The sequence below is a fragment of the Pezoporus occidentalis genome, unplaced genomic scaffold (genome assembly GCF_034315485.1).
Source record: "Pezoporus occidentalis ecotype Australia unplaced genomic scaffold, CSIRO_AGI_Poc_V1 ctg37, whole genome shotgun sequence".
NCBI classification, from domain to species: Eukaryota; Metazoa; Chordata; class Aves; order Psittaciformes; family Psittacidae; genus Pezoporus; species Pezoporus occidentalis.
Window position 1 is genome coordinate 3,766,925 of NW_026915691.1, and position 24,157 is coordinate 3,791,081.

Below are 24,157 nucleotides of genomic sequence, written 5' to 3' on the forward strand. Positions count from 1 at the left end.
TCATAGAATACTTAGGGTTGGAAAGGACTTTAAGATCATCTAGTTCCAACCCCCCTGCCATGGGCAGGGACAACTTCTAGTCAGAAAACAATTATCTGTTTTTTCCCTTCCTTTTAAGATAGCCTGACTGCCTATAACAGCTGGTCAGAGCCTGGTGCAGAAGGTGTAGTCCTCTGTGACATGGTTCGGAGTTGTTGGAATATACTTCTTTCTAAAGTTTAACTTATTGAATTCTTCTGTGATTTCCACGATTGATTTCCCTTTTGTTTCTGGAAGGAACAGGTGAATAATTGTCCCTGAAGTGAAAATTACTACCATAAAGATGAGGAAGCAGAAGTGCTTGAGTTTTTCCTGCAGGGAAAAGCAAAGTAAGAAAGAGAGCAATATCAGCATGTCTTTTCTTTTGCACTTTCTTTGCACAGTGTTCGTATTTGGGTACCAAAGTACTTTGAATTGGACAAGGAGCTCTTTGCATTTTGACCTTTGACAAATATTTCAGTCTGAATAAGTATCTTGGGCAAATCAGAGCCCTTCCATTGCAGAAGTGGGCTTGGGAGAGCAGATGCCAAGACCACTGTAGACTGACATGGCACTGGCATTTCATGCTGCTCTTCTTGCTCCAGGGGCCAACTCAAGCTTAGTGCCTATTGGAAGTGTCCCAGGGAAGGTGACTCACCACAATGAAGGGGAAGGTCGTTCCGATCACAAAGACGCCCAACCAGTTGAGAGTGGCGCCGATCACAAAGGCAGATGGTCTGCATGAGAACTTGGAAATTTCAACCCTAACAGAAACTGTGGCACCAGCTGAAAGTCAAAGCACAATAAGAATGTATGTTGCTCTGTTTTAGAAAAGAAAATGTTTGTGTCATCTTATAAACTGCTACACATCAGGTTTGTAAAGTGGTCCAGTGTTCAAATACATTTCTTGTGGAGTTTCAAGAATGATGTAGTTAACTCTTGAGAAAGTCTGGCATATTCTCATGAAAGAAGCTGTGTAAGGGTGGAATTACTATTATTTCTAACAAGAATTCCCAGGATGATACTGCTAGATCACCAATGAGTGATCTTCCCAGATTCACTTCCTGCCTATTTCAGTCATGTTTTGGAGTCACAGGACTTTGGCAGCTTTCAGTTAAGAAAAGAATTCAACCCTGCCGTACGGGAAGGAAAATGTTTTGAAAATGAATAGGCTTTTAATAATATTTTTAAAGAGGAGCAGGTACTGCACTGCTGAATATGTGGGACAAGTTGTGATATTGTAGAACACTGGATTTTAAAGAACTCTTGCTTTTCTTTTTCTTTTTTTCTGAGTATTAAAAAAACCCAAACAAACACATCTGCTTTTGCTCTATTTTCGCTGTATTTTTCCAGTGAGTACATTCTGCTGTGTTCTTTTCCTCTTGTTAGCAAAACCCGAATCTGATGGCACTGAAATTTATGGCTGATGATTGGACCCATAATGTTTAAACGACTATAAGATGAGGTTAAATTAATTTACTTATGCTAAACATTATGCAATATTATGCAGGATTTTCCTAGCCTCCCATGACTCTATTCCTTTATTTCTTCTGAATGAGCACTTACCTGGCCCAACTCCAAAGACAATTGCGAACAAGATAATCAGACAAAGGCTGCAGTATGGCATCCAGAAATACCAGTCCTAGGGAAAAAATCCAATGCATAACAAACTTCTGAGTGAAATCTGTTAATAGGTGATAAATGCTGCTTGTTTTCCAACACTGTAACCACAAGAGAAAACATACAATGTGTGGGAACTGGCAGAGAAATGTGATTGCTTTTTCCTGTGGTTGGAGCAGTGAGGTTTTTGTTAGGTGAACAGAGAAGCAGGTTTGCTAGTGCAGAGCAGCTGTTAAGCTTGGAAGCTTTCAGTTAAGTCTGGATAGTACTTTTCTCCCTGTCTTCCTTTCTTCTTGACCCCACAGTGCTTTTCCCAAGCCTTTGAGATGTGAGAAGGCCAAATCATATCTTTCTTCACTTTTGTTAATGATAGCTCCAATAACTGGTACTGAAAAGGAACTTTTCTGGATCTTAGGCTTCAATATGTGAAATCTCAGTGCTTCAGGAAAAAAGATTTCGCTCTCCTATGGTTGAGATCCGTCATGAGCGAAACAAAAATGGAAGTCTGCTGCCACCTTGCTTCAAGGCTAGTTTTACAGTACTAGCTATAGAGTAGCTCTTGGATGAATACTTGGTAACCCGGGAGATTTACTTACGAAGAAGCTACAGCAATGACAGTGTTACAGAAGTGAACCATTTTCAAGTCTGTGAACAGATATGTGCATCCTCATATATTCTGCAGCAAAGTTAAATTTCAAATTAACTGATGCAAAGAGCTTGGGTTTTTGTTGTTACTCATTAGAAACTGTGCTACTAGAAAGGGCCATTTTCCTAGGACTGTCTTTGGCCAGTGTTTGATGCTTGCAGTCCAATGAATTCAGTAATGAGTGCTAGTTTCCCAGTGTTTTATGTGCTCCTTGCTGCACTTGTGAGATCACACTGGAAGGCAGGACTACAAGAGAGTACTTGCTGAGAGATGGTTTGACCCTATAGACAAGCTTGATTTTCAGGATATTCCCCTCCCAGAGGGTAAGCTGTTAATACAAAAGTACAAAAGTTATTTTGGCACTTCTAAGCCTCACTTTACTTTCTCAGTAGCATAGTCCTGCCTGTGAGCAGAAGTTAGAATAATCTGCCCTGAGAAGAATTTCCTTACCTGTAGTGAGAGAGTCACAGTGATAGCAGCTAGCAATGAGCCCATGATAAAATAACCTCCTCTTAGGAGCACTTTCCTGCCCAGTCGCTCAATGATGGAGCTCTGAAGGACAGAATCACACTGGTATCAGTACCAGAAGAGCAACTTGAGACCCATTCCCAAAGTCATGCAACTTACACAGACTGCAGTAGCTACGAGTTCAGAGAGTCCAACAGAGAGGGTCATATAGGAGATCATTCTTTCATCAAAGCCAGCTGCCTGGAGGACTTCAAAAGTATAAAAATAAATCTGGAAGAAAACCCCATAAAACAGTAAGAGAAGAAATTAATTGATTTCTTACCTGTACCTGTGTGACACTGCCCTGGACAGGAGCTGCTAGCCAAGCAGCATGCAGCTCCAGTTTGGAATCTAGATGTCTGCACTCTGGATCTAGAATTCTGCAGTCTTTTTGATAGTATTCACTTTATTGGTGGACAAAGCCATTAAAAATTAAATTAATTAATTCATTTAATAAAGATGAAATGCTGGGCTAGAAAGACCTGCAGCTGCTGCAAAGTACTTAGGTTTGCAGAGTCCTCCTTTAGGAGCTTTCAGAAGCAGCCAGGTATATTGTCTCTTCTGGAGCCCAGCCAAAACCATAACTGTAGGTTATTCCCAAGAAGAAGAGTGTGGGTTATGCAGTCGTGAGGAGTCTGATGTTTCCTTTAGGTCAATAGGTGTTTTGGGACTTTAAGGGGGAAATACACTCAACTGCATTGATGCCACATAGCTGAACTGTGGCGGTCAGAACAACTATCATGTACAGCTGCCAACGGAAAGCTGGTTCTCTCATTAGCTCCAGGACACTCAAGATCTTGGTGTTTTTCATTGTTGCCTTCTCTTTCATGAAGTCATCAATCTCTGCTTGGTGATGGCCTTCACCCCAAAGCTGCCTTATGGCTGTGGAGGAGAAGGAGAGCGAGATCTGCCATGTTAATTTGTCTCTGTTGTTTGCTGCCTAAGGAGTATGGTGAATAGGTGATTCAAGTGTCTGGCTGTGGCTGTGGTGTGAAGCAGAGATGTCCTATAGGGTCTTCCAGAGCCCTGATCCCCTCCTGCAGAGGGACCTGTTGTGACAGAGGGGCCTAGTGAGGTGTACAATGACTCCCTCCCTGCTCAGGGGTCCAGTTTTCTCCTTTCCTCTTTCTCTCAGGATATGAACAGGGTACACAGCAAACAACCAGAGCTAAGGGGTGCTCTGTGGAGGCCTTCAGTGCAAACAGCCATGTATCATCTATCATTTATCATTTATCATAATTTGTCATCAGACTGACAGTACAGGTGGTTTCAGCTGAATGCCAAAGGTTTTGTAATACAGAACTGTAGAAGGAAGTAGTTTCATGTTCTGTGTGGGGACTATAACAAAAATACACTTAGTAGGTGTCCACAGAGTTGTCTTGGAAATGAGCAGGGAGAATCTTTGTCCTGTATATTTTTTCCATATGGGGAGATCAAGCATCACAAAACAATTGAAAGTCAAGTGGTGAACTGGAGCCCTTGGTTACCTTTTTTGCAGCCTTCCTGGTCTCCTTTATGCATGAGGAGATATGCTGGGGACTCAGGGAAGAAAGGCAGAGTGACCAGCTGGACCAGTGCTGGAAATCCACAGGAGGCCATCAGCAAGGGCCATAGGTACTGGCTGCCTAGTAGCTCCCTGGTGGGAATGTAAGTTCATTGCATTGGTTTTGAGGAAAGGAATGGATGGAAAAGCAGAGGAAGAAGCAAAAGGTAGAAGGGATCCAGAAATTAAGTGGGTGCAAAATCAATTGTATTCTACCTTTGTCCTGAAATCTGCCCTATGGCTTTTCCCAGAGACCAAAAGAAAGAGGAAGTAGAGTTTGCAAATCCACGTAGCTTCTTAGGGGAAATTTCTCCAACATATTGATGATGTAGAGGAGCACAAAGACCTTGGGGTGAGGAGAGAATTGTGGGAGAGAAGAAAGAAGACATTCACAGCCACTGGAAACAAAATTGCATGTAAATAATGAAGCAGGACAGAATACCGCTGCCTCATGCACTGAAGCATTTCTTATACCTCAACCCACATAGGAGATTTTCAGTACTAGATTTTCTAACCCCTTCTGCAAAAGTATTTGGTCCTCTTTGCATAGAGTAGATTTCTGATCTGAAGAAATAGACAGTTTTCCTTTTAGGGTAAACTATCAGCATAGTATCTCTTGTAACAGTATATTTTAGAGAGGGCAGAATATGCAAGTGCTAAATAGCTAAACACCCTGTAGTAATATTTAATATGCTTGTTGTTAACCTACATCATCTCAACCTTTTCTGACATAATGCTGTAGAATAGTTGTAAGGTAGATCCACAGCAGATTAAAATGCACAGTGCTATACTCAACATTGATTTGTACATGATTTAGGGGAGACTCAAGTATTCCTTTCCTACTGTCCAGCAATAATTTTGATGATTTCAGGCAGAGTTGGTGTTTCCAGCTATATGTGAAGTACTTAATAGCTCAGACATGCTGAAAACTAGTCTGGGAACAAGAGCTTTTTCCTAATATGGTGGTCACAGCCCCTTTTATCTGTTTTGAAAGCAACATGTTCTCTTGGCTTTATTTCATGGTAAAGCAATGCAGATGTCCAATCTCTAACAAAAATAAGCTTTTTTGCATGAAGCACCATACATATTCTAGACCATAGCAGGGCCCCTGTGGGTAAGTAGCTCTCAAAATACAACTGTAGTCCTTCAATACAACTCTATGTCAGAGAAACAATATACAAAATATGGTTATGGTTTGAAAAATAGACATTAATTTCTACTGAAATAGGTTAAAATAGGCACCTCTGTGAATATCCAAACTGAATGGGAAAGTATTTTTTTTGTGTAGGAGACAAATACAAGGCATACTGACGCCAGCAGAGGGTGGTTTTGCTGTATGTGGAATGAATTACTGGCAGGAGTTACTTTGCTTGATTATGCCCAGCTTTTTGTACTAACCCCAAGGAATTACTGCTTTGAAGCAGGTTGAATACCCTTGACGAACATTCCTGATATATGTTAGACTCAAAATTGAATGGCTGTAGCCTTGAACAGACTGATTCTCTGGAGTCTTATGGGAATACCAGATTTAAACCATATACCATGTAATTCAGGACTGTTAATTAAAATTCAGATAATATTATACATATTTCTCCATCAGTAAAAAAAAACCTTTGTTTCATATTGTACCAAAACATTCCTGATAGCTCGGAATATTTATACACTTGGCAAAGCTGAATTTCATTTTAGTGAAATTAGTAGTAATCACGCTATTCGTTGCTGGGTGTTATAGAAGATCTTCTGCCAAGGGGTCACTGCCTTTAATATTTTATTTTCTTAGTGCAGGGTTATTATTTACTCTGAATAAAGATGTAAAATGTGGTGAGATCCTGCTGACCTGTGGAAGAAATCACTTACCTGCACTTACTCCACACAGGAAGCGTCCAATCAGAATCATCTCAAAGGACTGGGCTATTTTACTGCAGCCCATGATAGATGCTGATGTTATCATGAGTACATTGGTGCACAGGAGACATTTCTTTCTGTAAGTGCAAGAAAGAAAAAAGAGTTTTCATAAGTCAGAAGGGAAATGGTACTTAAACTCCTGGCATATGGAATGTCTTGGGTGAATTTGGCTTGCTAGTTTTGTGGCATGTGTGGTCCAGGACAAAATAATCCCATCCACACTATTGGCACTAGATACTGCGGACTCACTGTGTGCCTTGGCACATGTCTAGACCTGGGAGTCTGTGAATGCTGAGAAAAGTCACAGAAAATGCTGAGTCTGTTTCATAACTGAGAAAAGTCTTAAAGCTTTTCTGCACGTGAAAATCCATCATGGAACACATTTATATAGCGCTTAGGAGCATCTCAGTGCTGCTGTATGTTCTATCTTCAGCCAGGGGGTTGCCTTTCCTCTGTGCAGAGACTAACCCAACCTGAATAACTGTGTCTGGTGTGAGAGGCTGGCAGCACAGTTGATTAGCCCGTGCCACAGGACAAGGGCAAGAAACATCGAAGTCTGTTGACACCACTGCTAAAGCTGCTGCATGTCTACAGGCATGTCTAAGCCCAACAGTCTGTCTCATGTTTAAAACCTCAGCTGTCATTTCCTTAAGCAAGATTCAATTGACAGATTGTCTTTAAACATACATACTTGCCGTATTTGACCGTCAGGTATCTAGTTCCTGAAGAACCCAAGAGACCTCCTATACCATAGATGGACACGGTGATAGACCACAGGAACAAGAGGTTATCTTGATGGATGGGGTAGCCATATCGCTCCAGCCAAGTTTCATTAATGAAAGCCTTAACATGCTGAGGCACAAAGAAGAATTTTCACTAGCAATACCCGTGACTCCAGTGCATGGATTATATTTAGAACACAATTTTGTTGCTTCAACTTCAGTAACTTTTTCATATAGACTCTAAAAACATAGCTAATAGACATAGCCTAATGGAGTATGCTGTGTTAATTTTGCCGTGAAAAGAAGTTAATTCTTTGGGCATTTTTGTCTTTGAAATCTGACAAGCTGAGGCACAGACTTGTACTAAAGAACAGTGTGAACAGCCCTGTAAATTCTGCAGATGTATGATGGGCTTGCTCTCACATACGTGCCAATAATACCAGGTTACACAGTGACTGTTCAGTGCAGTTTCTAAATACTTTCTCAGTCTGAACTTAGTGTTCTGAAGCCTGAAAATAGCACTTTTCCCATAAGGTGATCTCTACAACATAATAATGTCTTCCCTCTAGACCCCAGTATCTCAAAAGGAAGTTCTGTGTTCAGTGGAGAGAAGCAGACACTTTTCTAGAACGTGGTTCACTTGATCTGTTCTATTTGTCTGTGAAGATGGGTAACTATAACATTATCAAGTGGAACCACTGAAGTAGGTTTATACCTACATGTAAAATACAGATGTGCTGTAGGTTTATAGGGAAGGCAGATGACACCTCAGTCAGTATGTGTCTTCTGAGGAATAGTTGTATTAACAGCAACTTGCAGATGTCTCTCTTTTTTCCTATCTTCAGCAGTTTGATATGTTCTGCTTTACACAATAGCATAGCAATGGGAATGAAGCATGAGAGAAGAATACTATGATTAAACCCTTGCTGACTGCCAGGGAGAAGCATCCTCAAACAGAAATGTAGACTCAGAGCTGCTGTTAACCAGCGTGCCATGTGCTTTTTTGCCTACCTGAGACACATAGGTGATTGTAGAAATTTGAAAGCCAATTTGGAATGTCCCCCCAATCCCGAGGATGGTGACCATCTGAAAGAACCCCTGGTACTGTACCTGCAGAGGTAGAACAAAATTTTAAGCTTGTAGCTACGTCAGACTGTTCTTGCAATGTGTCTTTCACTCTCCAGCAGCATCTCATTTGCTCAAGGGGCTTGCAGGTAGGAAAGTTCCCTCTGCTTGTCCTGGTGTGAGGCATACATCCCTCTGTGATTTCCCAACATCCAATTCAAGGAAATGCAGCCTTTAGCTATGGAAACCATTTCATTTCTCTCCCCTCTTCTATCATTAGTCAACAGAGTAGCAAGGTCATTCCACACTTCAGGGCTAATACACGTGAGAGTGCTTTTGGGGAGGGAAGTCTTATTTCCTCTCCGCTACCTGGATAGTGGCCAGGCTACCTGTGCCCACAGCAGTGACTGGGCCATCTGTACCCAGACCTTTTCTGCCTTACCTGAGGCAGCAGCTGCTGTGCCAGATACTTTTCAGGCCCTTGAATAGTGGGCAGTGTTTCCTCTATTCAAGTTTTGTGTCAAAGCTGTGGTCAGTTCTGAGCTCTTGCTCCACCTGCCTGTCTCGTTAACCTTTTGGAAGCTTTGAGAGCAGGCATCCCACTTCAGTTTTCTTTTTCTGGTTGATTACGGATCTGGGAATACACAATCAGTACTGCTCTTAGGTTTACCCTACAGCAGCCTTTACAGCAGCACACAGTGAATATGCTGTGAATGAATGAAAAATGGTCTGCCTTTCAGAGGTGCTGTATTCCTCTTTCCTGCATGAGAGGTTAAGTGTGCTCAGCAAGAGCTGAGAGCTATTTTTCAGAGAGACTTTGTCCTATTTGGAAGTGCCTCACTGACGTATGAGGCAGCAACTAGTTCAAGACTCAGCCACAGCCAGGATATAAATGTTGCAAACTCCCACAAACATCGCTGTTAAGATGCCCCAGCTGCTGATATCCTGTCCAGTTTCCTGCCTTTCAAAACTTCTGCCTGCCATCTCCTGGGCTAAATTCATTCTGTATCTTACAAAATTCTTTCTTCAGCAGGCAAGCAAAGCAAAATACATTTGAAGGTAAGCAAAGATTTTCCAGTGAATGAAAACATTTAAGAAACATTAACATGTTGACGAAATGTGGCAAAGATGGATGGCAGAGCATATGGAATGCATTAATACCTCAAAACAGTGGTCAGAACCTCTTCCAAGATGATTTTAGTGAATAGGAGCCTTGTTGTTTTTACTGAAATACTGATTTTGTTTTCTTTGAGACACCAGTAGTGTACAAAAATGTCCCACATTTTTGTATATTTGTAAATACCCCATCAAGCACTTACCAGGTCTGATAAGAAGCCGGTCATCTCTGTCTAGGGGCTGGTTGTCCAGTGTGTGATGTGTCTGTCATCACAAGCTTCATCTGCCTCCTGCCTGCTGGTGTGGCAGTGGGCATTTGGCTTCAGGGATCAGAGTTAAATTTTTACTATTTCCTCTTCAGTCACTTACTTTTACTTCAACTGGCCAAAGTTAACACTGATGGATTAAACATTTTGGGACATAATTGCATCTAGTTCAACTAGGGGGAAAGTTTCAAAGGCAGAAAGTTTGCATCTGGGGGGTAGTGAGGTTTTTGGAAAGGGAAAGGGGAACAATCCAGGCAAAAAAAATCAAAACAGTTTTCCAGGAACAGTAAAAGACTTTACTTCTATGATGCAGACCAGTGAGTATATCTGCCATAACCTGCACAAAGCAAAAAGCAGCTGGCACAAGGTTTAGGTATTGCTATTTAAGTAAAATGTGTGATGTTTCGTTTCAGATTAATTAGTATAGTAAATATAATTTATTAGAAGAAAATAAGACAAATTTCAAAGCCTAATTCTGCCGTTATGGCTTTCTGTACCAGAAAGACTGTATTGAGGAAGGGTGTTTCTTCTCTGGTGTTTATGGGGATGTTTGTCAGGCAGGTATGGTGAAAAGGGAGTAAGAGATACTGTGCCCTGGCAGGAGCTTTTGGAATAGAGCATTTGGTCCTGAAGGTTCTGCTTGGTGCAGCCAGTTAACTAAGACCTACTTACTCATGACAGTAATCAAAGAAGGTAAAAAAATCCTTAATGAGTTAGGATGGGACAACTGGGATCTTAATCCCTCAGGTTTCAGCTTTCACACAGAATAACTCCAAAATCAGTGTTGCAGCCACTGAAAAAGTCACCTTTGGTTCCCAGTGGTTCCTCTCTTGTGAAGTGAAGCTCTAACTGTAGCTCTACATGGCTTCTGCTAGAGAGAGCACTTGAAAGAAAGAGATTTGCCCAGAGCTTTCATGTGTGGTTGATGCTCTGAGCTGTTCTTGCTTTCAGAGGCTTCTGCTTGCTCTTACTCATGCCAGAGGACTTTCATCTGCCCCCAAGGCTTGGGGGCAGAGCAGATGGGGCAATGGGGTTGTACTGAAGCCGTCAGTAAATGCTCAAGCTCATCCTCAGGACTTGTATCTTCAGTTCTTGTAACACAGAATGCAATTATTTACAGAGGGTTTACTGCAAATACTATGAGTCTAAAGAAATGAGAAAAAAACAGTGTTAATAATAAAACCTTGGTGGCTTGTGTAATTCCAACTATTGCCTATATAACTGCATGGCAACTGCTGTTTACCCTGGCTTGAAATAGCATTTAGAATGATTTGGCATTTTTGTATTTTCTCTTTAACACCAGTGATTGTAACAGTTGGATTGTACAAAAAATTAGTCAATAGCATTTACTGTTTCAAAATGTTAATGATCACTTTTTACTGTATATTTTTTCTCAGATTATGAGGGTTATGTCAGAAAACACAATGGGACAAAAAACTTGCATTGGAAACAATGGACTGCATGTGTGATACCACCTCTAATTGAAGCACTGGTTAGCAAGCAACTGGGGTACATTTCTATCAGTGTCTTGTCCTGTTTGGTGATTGTTGAGAAAATGCTTCTTTTCAAGAATGGGTTTGAAATAGAAAATGTCCTTTTAAAAGCTTTTCACATGCTTTTAACAGCAAGAAATGGCTATCATTTTAGTTTCCATCCTGGATATCATCTCATGCAAGTTATGTGTGGTCCAAAAAAAGAATAGATACACCTTTCATCATCATTTAGTGTTGGACCTATAGGAGTGAAAATAGAGGTGTTCATGCTGTGAATTTCCTGAGGGAGATGAGGGGATTCACATGAAGCTTTTTCCTTTCTCTTTCACTATTTCTAGAGCTATTTTAGCCTCACTGTGTCCAGGCAGGCCCAAGAAAAGAGACAAAAATATGGGATGAGATGCCTTCTAGCCAGTTTTATTAGCTCATCTGACAACAGCTACCAAAGCCATAATATTTACAGAACGTAACCTCCTTTAGGCAGGTACAAACATAACTCTGACACACTAATGGTAATGCCACTGTTTGTATTCAGTTCTGTTGCAGCCTCATAACAGTGAGTTTGGCCTGTACTGGAATAAGTGAGGCCAGATGGCACCTGAATTTCCAATTTCTTTTTAAAGATGTTAGTCACAGCAATGACACTGAAGTAGTAGTACAAATATGAGAAATAGTTTAGTTGTTTTGTCTCTCCTTTTGAGTAAAAGATAGGGAGGGTGAGTAGCAAAAAAAAATATGAAATCTTGCTTGGAGAAGTATGAGAAAGAGAGTCCTTGGCATGGGGTTAAAACAATGTGCAAACCTTAATAGTGTCAGGTTAATCATATACTCTGTGGTTTATCAGTACCTGTAAGAGGTGCAGCTATAGTAAGCATTTGGGAGAGCAGGCCTTTTGATGTTTGGCACATTGGATTTGTGCAGCCTGGGAAGATGAATGCTTGAGATGGAAAGGTTTGTTAAAGCCATGAAGGAGTGAAGGTGCCCAGCAAGACTACCTGTGAAGGACTGACTTCTTGCAGGAGACACTGGAGCTGTATCAGAGGCAGCATGGCTGGACTTCCTAAGAGAGGGACAGAGGGATCCAAGGCTTGTGCTTTTAAACCTGACATGATGCTGGGTGACAGGGATGAACAATCCCTCTGCGAAGTTCCAGCTGTGCTTCTGCTGAGATCAGTTCCTTCAAAAGCACCAGCAAAGACAAAGGGACACTGACCAACGTTACAAGAGAAAATTCTCTCTTCTGTATGTGCAGGAAGGTTGGGACTCCTGGTAAGAAGATATGAAAAAGAGAAAGAGGAAAGTAAAATTAGAGAGAAGGAACTGACAAGTGAAAGTGGAAGTTACCACAACAGAACACACTATTGATCTGGTACAGTACCAATAGTGAACACTGATCCTGTTTTTCCATATGTCTATTTGCTTAGCTATAGCTCCATGGCTTTAATGTCTGTTCAGCACAGTTGAGAAGTACTACCATTCGCAAGTGCACCATCTTGTGAAATTTGTGCTAACTGGGAAAGAACAGCATGGAAGAAGAGAAATGTTATATTTGTGTTCTGTTCTGTCTCATGCTGGTCTTACTTTCAAACAGGCAACTCAGGCATTAGAAATTCCCTTTTACAACATTGTCAGGGAAGCTGCAAGCTGTATGGCAGAACTGCTACAGAGGGGATGGGGGAAGAGGGCACGGTGGCAACAAAAAGCATAAGATTTCATCCTGTATACAGGCAGCACCTTGGTAGTCATTTTGGAATCAAATATATGGGGGGGCACAGGAGCTGTTGTGGGGAGGTCAACAACAAGATAGATAAGCCAGTCTGTCCCAGTGTTGTGTTATTGCAGAATAGATGTCTGTAATTCAGAACTTCTTTAATAACATGATGCATTTATACAGCACTTTGTCAGCTCAGTGAAGCTCTCTCTTCTTCTGTTAGGTAGGTAGATAGTGAACAGCAGTTTTCCAAATAAAGAGTGGTAGACGGAAGGGCAAAAAATCCAAAGACAAATCAGCAGCCAGTTGATGGCCAGGAGAAAATCTCACGACTTTCCTGCACCTTCTGCTTAAGTAACCATCTGACTCTGAGGTTAATGTTTACTTCGTATGATTTCTATTGATTTATGGTCTTTGCAGCAATTGGTCAGTGCTTAGAATGGATGGATTAAATATTTCAATGACTCAATGGAAGAGGTCTCTGAATGGAAACATTGGGTAGTGTGAGTGCTCCATATTTTGAAACAGGAAGTGAAAATAGATCGAATATAAAATGAACCCAGGTTCCGGCTGCTGGACACACACTGGCATTTTAATATCAGAGCTTCTTCTGTGGCTATTTCTTTAGAAGAAGCAAGCACATTATTTGACATTTTAAAACAGAAAAATCCCTTATCCTGTTTCAGTGCCCCACCACAAGGTTAATCGATATGAATGGTTAAACTGCATGCTAAACAGGAGGCATGGTATAGCATTTGTAACTGTGATGGGAAACGGAAAGACAACAAAGAGATGTTGTGCCCTGGCAGGCAACATATACAAAGGTAGAAGAGTTTTGGGAGGGAAGTGACTAAATGGTGCAGTGGTCAGCAGGGCTGACAGCTCTTGAAAAGCAGCAGTACATGGGTGCTGTGGAGCATAGCAACGGTAAAAGTGTAGTATTGTAAGCTGATGTGACACTGGTGGAGTGCAATGTGTCCTAGACCATTACACAGACAGAGCACATTGCTTGTCACAGTTTCTGCTTTATTTATTTATTTTAGCAGTTAATTATTTATAAACTGGACTGAATTTCCAGTGTCTACTCTCTGTATTCTCTTGGTACTCTCTGAAAGTGTCTCACTTCCTGTTTCACTCCAGGGCTCTAGCTGTCAGCACTGCCTGTATGTTTGTTAAACTTGTGCCACTCATCAGGTACTCAGAATAAGGCTGAGAGCACTGCTTACACTACAAATATTTCCTCCAGACTTTGCTACAACTGATATGCATGGAAAGTGCAGTCAGTTTGCTCCAGAGGATTCAGGTGAGAGTTCTTTGGTACCAACCCAGGGATCAGGGCTGATCTCTGACAGTCATTATAGGACGTACAGTTACTTGATGTCAGCTCAAGAAAATAGGAACAAAATTGAGTTCTCCTTGTTATCCTACCTGGTATTTGTTCATGTGCAGTGTTCATGATCAAGGTCCTTTACAGTGTGATAACATAAGGAGATCACATGAAAATAGTTTTCAAGAACTATGTTTATGTTTAATCTTTTCTTCATACCACTCTTAATCCTGAGCAGAGCTTTCTTACAAAATAAGACAGAGACAAATCCTCTTCTTTAAAATGACAGCATAGGAGAAAGAATTGAGATGAAATTGATGTGTTACACTTGAAAATGTTTTCCATGTGCCAGTTCTGAGAAGCGTCTGTAGTTATTAATGTCTTCCTGCCTATTCCTAGCTGTTTTAGGAAGGAGCCATTGTCTCTCACCATGAAAAGCAAAGATAAAGATAAATGTAAAATAGGACTACTTGGATTAATAACAAGCTATCTCTGGATTACATTTTGCGTTACATTTTATTGAGAAAAGTCCATGTTAAGGTTTAGTTTTCAGTTTGATTTTGAGACAGGGCTTTTTGTCAGTGGGAGTTGCTTGGTGACCTATCAGAGCTTGGTGCAGAATGTCTTCTCTTCAGTAGCATTCTTCTCCACAATCTGATGATGTTTCTTCTTAACCTGGCATGTTTTGAATTCCTCTGTGATTTCAGAGGCTGATTTCCCTTTTGTTTCTGGGAGGAATAGGTAGATGAGAGCCGCTGAAATGACCAGGACAGCAATAAAGATGAGGAAGCAAAAAGGACCAAGGAACATCTAGAGATAAAAATAGAACAAGATAAGTGATTTCCCCTGACAGCACTTTGCCTCTAAAGATTCTTGAACACTGTTGATTTGCCCCTGTGAAATGAGGAATAAGTTGGTTTTACACAAGGAGTATCTATTTATCTTTTTAATCTAGTCTTGAGGCAGCAGGTGATGTCTGAAGTTGAGAGAAGTGTTTTACATAGATGGCGTCCTTATACCAGTAGGAATAAGAGATCCACAGCTTTGATCATCTACAAGGCATTTCATCCTACTCCCTGTCCAGAGCAGCCTAGAAAACCAGTTTAAATTGATAGAGTCAAAAAGAATATTTGAATCAAATTACATACAACAGCAAAGGGGAAAATCATTCCTGTGAAAGTGAGGCCAAGCCAGATGATGATTCCACCGATTACAAAAGCAGAGGACCTTGTCGAAAGGGTGAAGATTTCATTCGTGACAGATGTGATGGCTCCAGCTGAGGAAAAAACATAAAAAAGCAATAGAAACACTGTTGCATTTAACCATTTTCCTCAAAGTGAATGAGCTGGTGTCACTGGTCAAACACAGCCCCAGTAAGTCAGACTACTGTGAGATCATCTACATTTGGGCAGCACAGCCATCTCTATCTGAATTCACCTACAGACTTCTCTGGTGGTCCATGGAGCACCAAGTGCAGTTTCTAGCTACCTAACATGTATAAAATATAGAGATGAATGGCCTGAATGGCCTATTCTCTCCACTGCCTGTAGGAGACACCTGGGTTCTGCTACCATGGGAATTCTATCAGGTTTTCAAGATGTTCATGGTCCTCATAGGTAATAATACAATAATAATAAAGTCTTAATAATAATAAAGGCTTAATTAAAAAGTTATTTTTTTAATAGTAAAGGCTGCCGTTTGAATTTGGAGACTGAAATAACTTAAAGTTGTGTTTATTCAGGGACCTCTCAGGGTAGATCCTGGTTTTATGTGAGTGAGGTCCTGGTAGAGAGCTGTAAGTTTGGATCTGGTATGTACTGATGTATGTGGTTCAGAGTGGCATTAAGAGGGGATGAGAAAGCACTGAGCAATGCTAACAGAGAGACTTTGTGTGCTACCAGGTGTCATTCTTTAATAAAGTAGAATTTTACAGGTAAGTTGAGAAAACTCTGATAGTTTAGAAGGGGCTATCTCTGCCACAGGCAGAGGATGGAGCAGTTGAGCCTGTGTGCCCTGAACAGCATTGACACCCTCCAACACAAGTCTTAGTGAATTGATTAAAAAGGGTTTTTTTTTGGCTTGAACCTGTAATTCAGTGAGAAGAAACAGGGTTCTGATCCATCAGGGTCTGAGTAATTTAAAATAATTTGTTAAGAAAATTATTTCTTGGGTCATAAATTCATCAAAAATTGGGACTCCCACCATTGCAGTGCAAACTAAGCTGTTGATTTTCAAAGGTATATTCACGCAGTCTAGTTCTACTTCCATACATTCATGGCTTGTGCTTATCCATGTGGTCCAAGGTTGTTGCTTTTCTTGTTGTACTCACCTGGTCCTAACCCATAGGCAATGATGAATAAAAAGATAAGAATAACACTGCAGTACCGCATCCAGAGGAACTGATCCTAGACAAAGACAAAAGGATGGAAGTGAATGAAAATTAATATTATAGCTGTAGCATGGCTGATCCAAATGTACAGGAGAAGCAATTATTAATGTAAATGCTCATGACACTCAGCTCTGTAGTAGGTGCTCACTAGAGCTACTTATCTTTCTGTACTGAATGCAGTAGAAGGCCAGGAGTAGCCTGCAGTGTCCTGCCTACAGAGGTGAGCTGAACTGCACCCTGGTCTGAAAAACAAGTAACAAATTCCAAGGTAATTATAATATGTGGAGAATTGTTACTGATTTAACCTGATTATCTTACTGAATGAGACAACCTCAGAGAAATGTTTAAGTCTCTTGTGAACCAGAAGATATCTGTGAAGCAGAAAGAAGCTGAAAGTATATGGACTGAGACCACAACTGCAGTGCAGTGCAAACACCAGTGCTACTGGAGCCATGACACTGGGTTACTCACTACTTTCCACCATCCCAACTAGAAGCAGCTAGTAAGCTGCAGTATGTAGTGAGATCACTTGTATCAAGGGTAGGAAATTGGTGGGGTTTGGAAGTGTCATTACACACTGTTTCTGCTGCAGGAGGCATGGGACAGCAAATGGGAAAGGTGGTAGCACAGATGCTCATGTACGGATTTAAAAGACAGCAGAACAAGACATAGAATCATAGAATCATAGAATAGTTAGGGTTGGAGAGGACCTTAAGATCATTCAGTTCCAACCCCCTTGCCATGGGCAGGGACATCTCACACTAAACCATGTCACCCAAGGCTTCGTCCCACCTGGCCTTGAGCACTGCCAGGGATGGAGCATTCACAACCTCCCCGGGCAACCCATTCCAGTGCCTCGCCACCCTAACAGGAAAGAATTTCCTCAATAGTCCGTGGGACTTACTAGAGCAGGCAGCCTCTCTGCCACATCCCTGATCCGTGCCCCTGGTAGGCAACACACCTCCCATGAGATTTGGAGAGATCAGAGCTGGAGGAAAGCTCTGCCAGACCAATGGCTTTACAAAATGTTTCTCACTGACTGTTTGAAAGCCTGATTAAAAAAGATGAACCACAGTGCAGGTCCACAAAACCCTTGCAAAGAGGCTGAGTTTGTATTCAGAAGATATCCTGACCTACTATTTTGGACATGAAAGCTAAGGCTGATTATCTGCCACCCTGCACAAAGAGTTCTGACACAGCTCCACTCCCAGAGAGACATTTACTTACGCTCAGTAGAAGACTTATTTCAAGCAGCGTGAGTATCAGTGCCATCAGCAAATAACCACCCCACAGGAGTATCCGGCGTCCACAGCGATCAATAATGGAGCTCTGAGGAGCAGAAAAAACTTGCATCTCACTGGAAGCATGGCAAAATCCAGCTGTCAGCCATCCAACAACTCAAGCATTCTTCCTGAGTTCTTTTTTATTTTAGAGAACACAAATCTTACTGGTACAATGTTTGTTATTTTATTGAATTCCTTCCAGCCTCTCTAATATTATGAATTACCACTGCTGCCCAGCACTGCAGTTACTTCTTCATAAATACTGTATTCAGTGGAAGCATTCTTTAGTTCATAGGGAGAATATTCATTTTCTTTCAGGAAGAATAGAGTCAACTCACATGTACTTTAACTGTTAAAGCCCCAGAGAGGTCTGACTTACACAGAAGATGAGAGAGATGAGCTCGGAAACTGCAACTCCTAGAGATACATATGGGATTATGCTTTCCTTCAGGTTAGCTGTCTGAAAAATTTCTGAGGTGTAGAATGTGATCTGGGAAACAAGAAAAAATTCCAAAATGAAGCATAGTCAATAGATATGATATGTGCTTACCCAGCATCATTTAGTACAAGACTTGTCATCACTGCAAAAGCAACAGTACGTTGTTGGGGCTTAGTGGAGGAAACATACTTGCCTGAGATGTGAAAATTCAAAAAGGTAATGGAGATGAAGAAAAGGTATTTGAAAGGCCAGGGGGGAAAAAAACCCAACCAACACAGAGGTGCCTCCTCTGCCCACAGTGCTGGAAAGTATAATGAACAAGCTCCAGCAGAATGCAGTGTTTCTGGAGAAAGACCCATAGGTGAGTGATAAAAATGATAGGCAGGGGAATGACTCTTAGCTTGAGCTGTACTGGGCACAGCCACCTTTATGTGGAAACAACTGAAAGGAAATTACTTAAAGGATAGATCTCCTTTATCAAATGGAATGACAATTGAATAGCAATAGCTGACCATCTACTACTGCAGAGGTCAGAAAGTGGAGCTGGAAGTCTAGATAAACAGATCTCTGGGTTGTAGCAAGCCTTAGGGTATTTATAACCCCTTCTACAGAATCTTTGGTAATACCACCAGGGGAATGAAGACAACAGTGCCCTTGCAGGAATTTATGCTGAGTTGGATCTCTTGTATTTCCACCTGAGAAGCTCCCTGGAAATGTGAAGAATACTAGTGATGATACCACAGATCTTCACAGACAGTGGGTTCTGTGTGAGGGGGGGAATAAAGTAGATTCAGAAAAAAATTAGAAGCTAGAATTGTGGTGCTTCAGTTACTTAGTAGTAGATCTAAGCATGGAAATAGTGTATACTCAACTGCACTCAAGCCACAGAGCTGCAGACTCAGTAAAATGAGGAGCATGGTGCCCAACTGCGGATACACAGATGGTTCTTTCAGCATCTCTAGGACATTCATGATTTTGGTGCCTTTTGTTATAGCCTTTTCCTTCATCATGTCATCAAATTCAATGAGATAATTCCCTTCTCCCCAGAGTTGCTTCATGGCTAAAGAAGAGACAGAATGAAATAAACTCCCCATCATCTGATCTGCTCAGAGTGATGTATTTTTCAACTTTTAATAACATTAAGCATTTGCAGTTCAGTCTGTGTTTTGCTTCATCAGTCCCTGAGCAAAGGACTAGAATATTGCTTACTGGAACATGCTGAGACTTCCCTGGAAATGGCTTTTAACTTGCTGTAGTATTTAGGGGTAGATCTTAAATGCTTCTGATGACTGTACTTAGTCTGGAGGAATTTAATAATATAATTATCAAGAAATCTGTAGTTGGCTGCTAGAAAAGCTGACCCCCTCTGTTAGTTTCACTTTACTGAGAGTTACGGTTTAGAGAATTAAGGATCAAAAGTTTTATGTTACCTTTCAAGCAACCGGGTTTGTCTCCTTTTTGCAGCAAGAGATAGGGAGGGGACTCAGGAAAGAATGGCAAAAAGACCAGTTGAATCAATGCCACTAACCCAGAGAAGGACAATAGCACATTCCACATATCTTCTGTTCCTAAAAGATCTCTATGAAAGCATGTTAGAGTGTATTTATAGTTCAGTAAAATTATAATCCATAACTAGTTTGGTATTTTCCTAGATCCTGTATTAGTTGAAGAGACACAATGTACATACGTAGCTTGGGAAGATCAATTGAAATAGAAGATGGGAAAGGAAAACAGGCTCATACTTTCTACTGCAGGACTGAGATTTTTCTTGTAATCTGACTATTTTGTAAAGATCAGTGGAGTATGAATATTCTGCAACAGTCTTCTGAAGCAATACTGCAATTCTGAGTGAGGGTATCAAGTAATCCGCAGGATTTAGATCCCAGAAGTTTACTGAGAGTGTTTGCATACAACTTTTTTTATTAACTTCAGCAGAGAGACCGCACCTCCAGAGATGGATTCATTCTTTCTCAAGAGAAAGGCCTTTCTCTCCCCAGTGACACATAAACCTCTGTGACTGGTATGAGGTAAATACATCCATTATTATGGCTGTATTTAAGCAAAGTAAAATCCCACCCTTAGTGCATTTCCATTTCTAGGACTGGGATAACAACAACTCCCTGCTGTACAGAAGACAAATAAATAGAAAACAGGATGAGAAGGAGTAGCACAAGTACCTTAATCCAAGAATTCTTGCGACAGCTTTTCCTAATGCAAGAAACACAGAGGAGCTCACATTTACAAAGCCACGCAACCTCTTCGGTGAGATCTCTCCAGCATATTGAATGTGGGCACTCAAGTGTATTCCTGAAATGAAGAAGACACAAAAGAGCTAAAGCTATAGAAAGCAAGAGAGGCAGTCCCTTTTCATTTTTTCCTTCACCTAAAGGTAGCTTTCTCCTTCCTCTTCTGAACTGTTTGCTCTATATCCTCCACAATAATAGGCTAAAAATGTACCTTTTCCTTTAAGCAAGATGTTTAGCTAATCCACCAGATCTCTCTCTCAAGACCTCTTGAAGGCAAAGGACAGCTCATCTTACCTTTTCCCAATCTGTTCCTTGTTCCACTGGGGTTACTGTGCATGCCTGGGTACTCCCAACAGGAAGATTTCTGTATCCACCCCAAAGTAGTCACATTAACATGGAGTAGTGGGGAGTCCTACCAGCACCGAAGCCCTCAAGGAAGCGCCCAATCAGGATCATCTCAAAAGATTTGGCTCTCCTACTGAAGCCAGTATTCAGTGTGGCTATTATGAGGACCACGTCATTGAACAGCAGACATTTCTTCCTGCAACAGCAAACATGCGGGTGTGATCCATGTTTTACTTTTTCATCTTTGACTAATGCCTGCCTGTTCTCCTCTGGATTTACAGACCAAGTTTAAACCAATGTTTACAAGACAACCATATCCGATTAGGAAAGTCATGTCTTTGCAGGGAAATGGTTCCTCTTTTCCATGCTAACACTATGGGAGCACGCCATGAGGATGAAGGAAATTCCTGAAGGATAAATATTGATCAGGAATGGTCTTTCTCACTTCTCTACTGTGGATAAGGTTCCCATCTCAAACACTGCGCCTGTCCCCAGAGCAGGGCAAAGTCAGCTTCATAGAGAACATGTTTCACTCTCCGGCCACCTCAAGGCAGAGAGTTCTGGCTTTGTGCTGTATGGCCACCCTCAAAGAGAGGGTTCTGAATGGGGCCTGAGGGACTTCTGCTTATCCTTGCTGAAACTCTTATTGTTCTCACAGAGGAATGAACCTGCACGTTTTTTTAAAAGGCTGTGATCAAAAAAAAGGAAAGAAAACCTTTTGCCTACAGAATATCTATCCTCTATTGCATTACTGCAGTGGTGTTGGGCTCCAGAGGGCATTATTGCCCAATAAAGACATTTCAGAGATTTATTTTTTACTGAAATTTCAGTGAAAATACCGGAATTGTACGGCACTAAAACCGTGACAAGGGAATCAGAAATGGTTGCATGTTCCTGTCTCTCTAATGTACCTAGGGGCAGTTAAACACAGAGTGGAGCAAATTCTGCACCAGAAGGGGGCAGTGAGAATTCTGACATCCATTATATTAGGTGAGTGACATTTAATTGCTTCCCTTGTTGCAGCCTCTATTAGCTATTGGGAAATATACTTACTTTCCATATTTTGCTGTTAGGAACCCACTGCACAGACAGCCTATTGTTCCACCTACACAATACATAGACACGATGAAGGACCACAATAATGTGAGTGTCTCCTGTTGCAGCACAGACCCATATCGCTCCAGCCAAGTTTCATTGATAAACTTCTGGATGTACTGGGACAGAAAAAGGGACTTTCACAAACAATAATTCTTCATAATGTTTAAAACTTTAAAGAGGTGAATGATAGTAATTGATAAAAGCATGACTATGGGACATTTGTTTGCAAATTAGGATTGACATTTCCTCCCATATGGACTAATAGTGTGAGATACTCTTTCAAAACGCAATTATACTCTTTAGTCTGCTGAACCCTGGTACTCCTACACCAAAATAGTGGGACCTTTTATTGACTCTAGTGAAGGGCAGTTGCTCCTATTGCAGGTAGCGGTTATAAAGAGAAAAGGGCTGAACTGAAGGTTGAGAGTCAATCAGCTAGTTGTTAATCTTTTTTCTCCATGGCATAATCTTTGAGGAGGGTGTTTCAATATGTTGTTCCCACACAGTTCTGTGAGAAGTTGTCTTTGGAGCACAGCTCCTAACAATCATGCAAAGTCCTTTTGTCTTTTGACAGTGGACAGTATGGCATTGGAAAGAGTTGGGAATAAACCCACATAGCAGCACCTGACAGATTTTTTTAGAGCATCTTCAAAGAGTAAGGCCATGATGAACAGTTACAGATGTGATCTGGTGAAGGGTTTGCTTACCGGAGATGTGTAATTGATGACACACATTTGAAAACCAGACAAGTGGGTTCCCCCAATCCCTAGCACCATAATCATTAGCAATAGCTTCCGGTATTGAACCTGCCAAAGGTGACGAAACACATTGTAAGTTCCTGATACCTCCTGGCTTTAGACCAGGAGACAATTGATGAGATGTTCTGTCTTCACATTTCTATGATTTACTGTAAAATGCAAACACCCATTTTGAATTTTTCAATCATGCTGCTTGCCAGTGAGTAGGGCTAGAAGACAAGAAGTTAGATACTCACCAGGTCTGAGAGGAAACCAGCCATTTGCCCTTGAAACCTGCCTGCTCTGAGAGCCCTTGTCAAGTCTGTCAGATGAGAGGTATGTTTTCTATGTGTAGATTCTAAGAAGTGGGGATCATGTCACAGAAGTTAAATTCTAACCCTGTGGCTTTTAGTGAATTGTGTCCTCCTCCAGCAGTGACCAGGGCCCCTTTTTGCTGGTTTAATTATTCCAAGACCCAGATACGCCAGGCTGGTTGCAACACTGGTAAATGTTTATCCGTCTTCTGTTGGGAGTGCTCCCCCTCACTTGTACTGCCAAAGCAACTGCATGTTCCTGTGAGGAGTTGGATGGTGTTCCTATCTTTCCTTCAGGATAGCAGAGTCCCTCTTCACCTCTCTGACATGCAGCTTAGGCTGAGTGTTTTTCCTTTTCTTAAGTCTACTACAGAGATAAGCCTCTTAGTATTTTGAGTATTTGTATTATTAGCTGAGCTGTAAGGCCTCTTCTTGTATGCTGTAACATTTTCCATTGCTTGAAATGACCTGAATGATTTTCCAGTTGCAGGACTGGTGAATCTCTGAATATTAGCATATTTGGTCCTTGTGAACGCCCAGCTCTAGTCAGGGTTACTGTTTCCAGAACCACTCAGAAGCCTCACTCTTGCCTCTTTTTAACAACAGAGGTGGCTACTGTATGCCAGACCAGGATGCTCATTGTGGTCTGGCCAGAGAACTGATTTTTAGAAGTACTTTTCACCTTAGAGAAAATTATTTTTAATCAGCCAAAGACTTGACTGTTTACACAGTGTAAGCTACTTCTTGCTTCCTTCAGGCTTCTATATATTACGTGTAAGATTTTGTACTACACTGAATACAGTGGAGCTCACTCTGCACTACAAAGATTTAAGTGTCTGTGGTTAGTGCTGAAAGGGGCAGTGGGAAGGTGGGGCTATGGTTCTGAAAGCAACAGAAGCTTTGCTCAAGAGCACAGCGGAAGCGCTGACATTCCTCCTACAGTTTGCTTGTTCACATTACAGTGACTGACAACAACCCCCTGCCGTCCTCTGGGCCGTGTGCCCTGCAGCACAGGGCAAGCTTGCTGTGTCATGCCTTGACCTTTCTCCTGCTGCATGTCCCAGTAATGCTCTCTCCAAACCCTCTGCTTGGGTGTCTCACCGCACATCAGCACAGTGAAATAATTGGAGCGGAATTCATCTTTTCACCCATTCCATTTTCATCATTCCTGAAATCCTCGTTACCTCCGCATCATGTGTGGTCATGTATTTCATTCCTTCGCCTCTCGGCAGAGACTTCTCAAATGCTATCACTTCCTCTTCCAAAACACCCCAGAATCTGTCTTCCTCTTCAATTACTACTGCAAAAATCCCTGTCTTTATTTAGCTTTTCTCTTGTTTCTTACAAATTCCTCCTCTCAGTTTCCA

General features: G+C 41.4%; 1 protein-coding gene across 1 annotated transcript; it reads right to left on the bottom strand.

Moving 5' to 3' along the window:
- Nucleotides 1-74: 74 nt before the first annotated feature.
- On the bottom strand, nucleotides 75-23,008 carry LOC134170307 (uncharacterized). Its single transcript, XM_062631627.1, has 23 exons — nucleotides 22,734-23,008; nucleotides 22,447-22,545; nucleotides 21,695-21,855; nucleotides 20,713-20,837; nucleotides 20,228-20,357; nucleotides 19,481-19,629; nucleotides 18,923-19,110; nucleotides 17,991-18,101; nucleotides 17,556-17,657; nucleotides 16,269-16,344; nucleotides 15,088-15,215; nucleotides 14,546-14,749; nucleotides 7,973-8,071; nucleotides 6,931-7,091; nucleotides 6,192-6,316; nucleotides 4,551-4,680; nucleotides 4,279-4,427; nucleotides 3,486-3,673; nucleotides 2,912-3,022; nucleotides 2,735-2,836; nucleotides 1,585-1,660; nucleotides 677-804; nucleotides 75-495 (listed from the first exon to the last, which is right to left on the bottom strand). Exons 1-23 carry the CDS (start codon nucleotides 22,755-22,757, stop codon nucleotides 145-147), a joined length of 3,117 nt encoding a protein of 1,038 aa, XP_062487611.1. The 5' UTR covers nucleotides 22,758-23,008; the 3' UTR covers nucleotides 75-144.
- Between the last annotated feature and the right edge of the window lie 1,149 nt (nucleotides 23,009-24,157).

Bases quoted from the DNA above. Each gene is read 5' to 3' on its own strand.
- LOC134170307 (XM_062631627.1), bottom strand. From the start codon at position 22,757: ATGGCTGGTTTCCTCTCAGACCTG. The intron at 19,111-19,480 runs GTAACATAAAAC...TCTCTTCTTTAG, and splicing joins CAAACCCGGTTGCTTGAAAG to CCATGAAGCAACTCTGGGGA. The intron at 496-676 runs GTGAGTCACCTT...TATTCAGACTGA, and splicing joins CGACCTTCCCCTTCATTGTG to AATATTTGTCAAAGGTCAAA.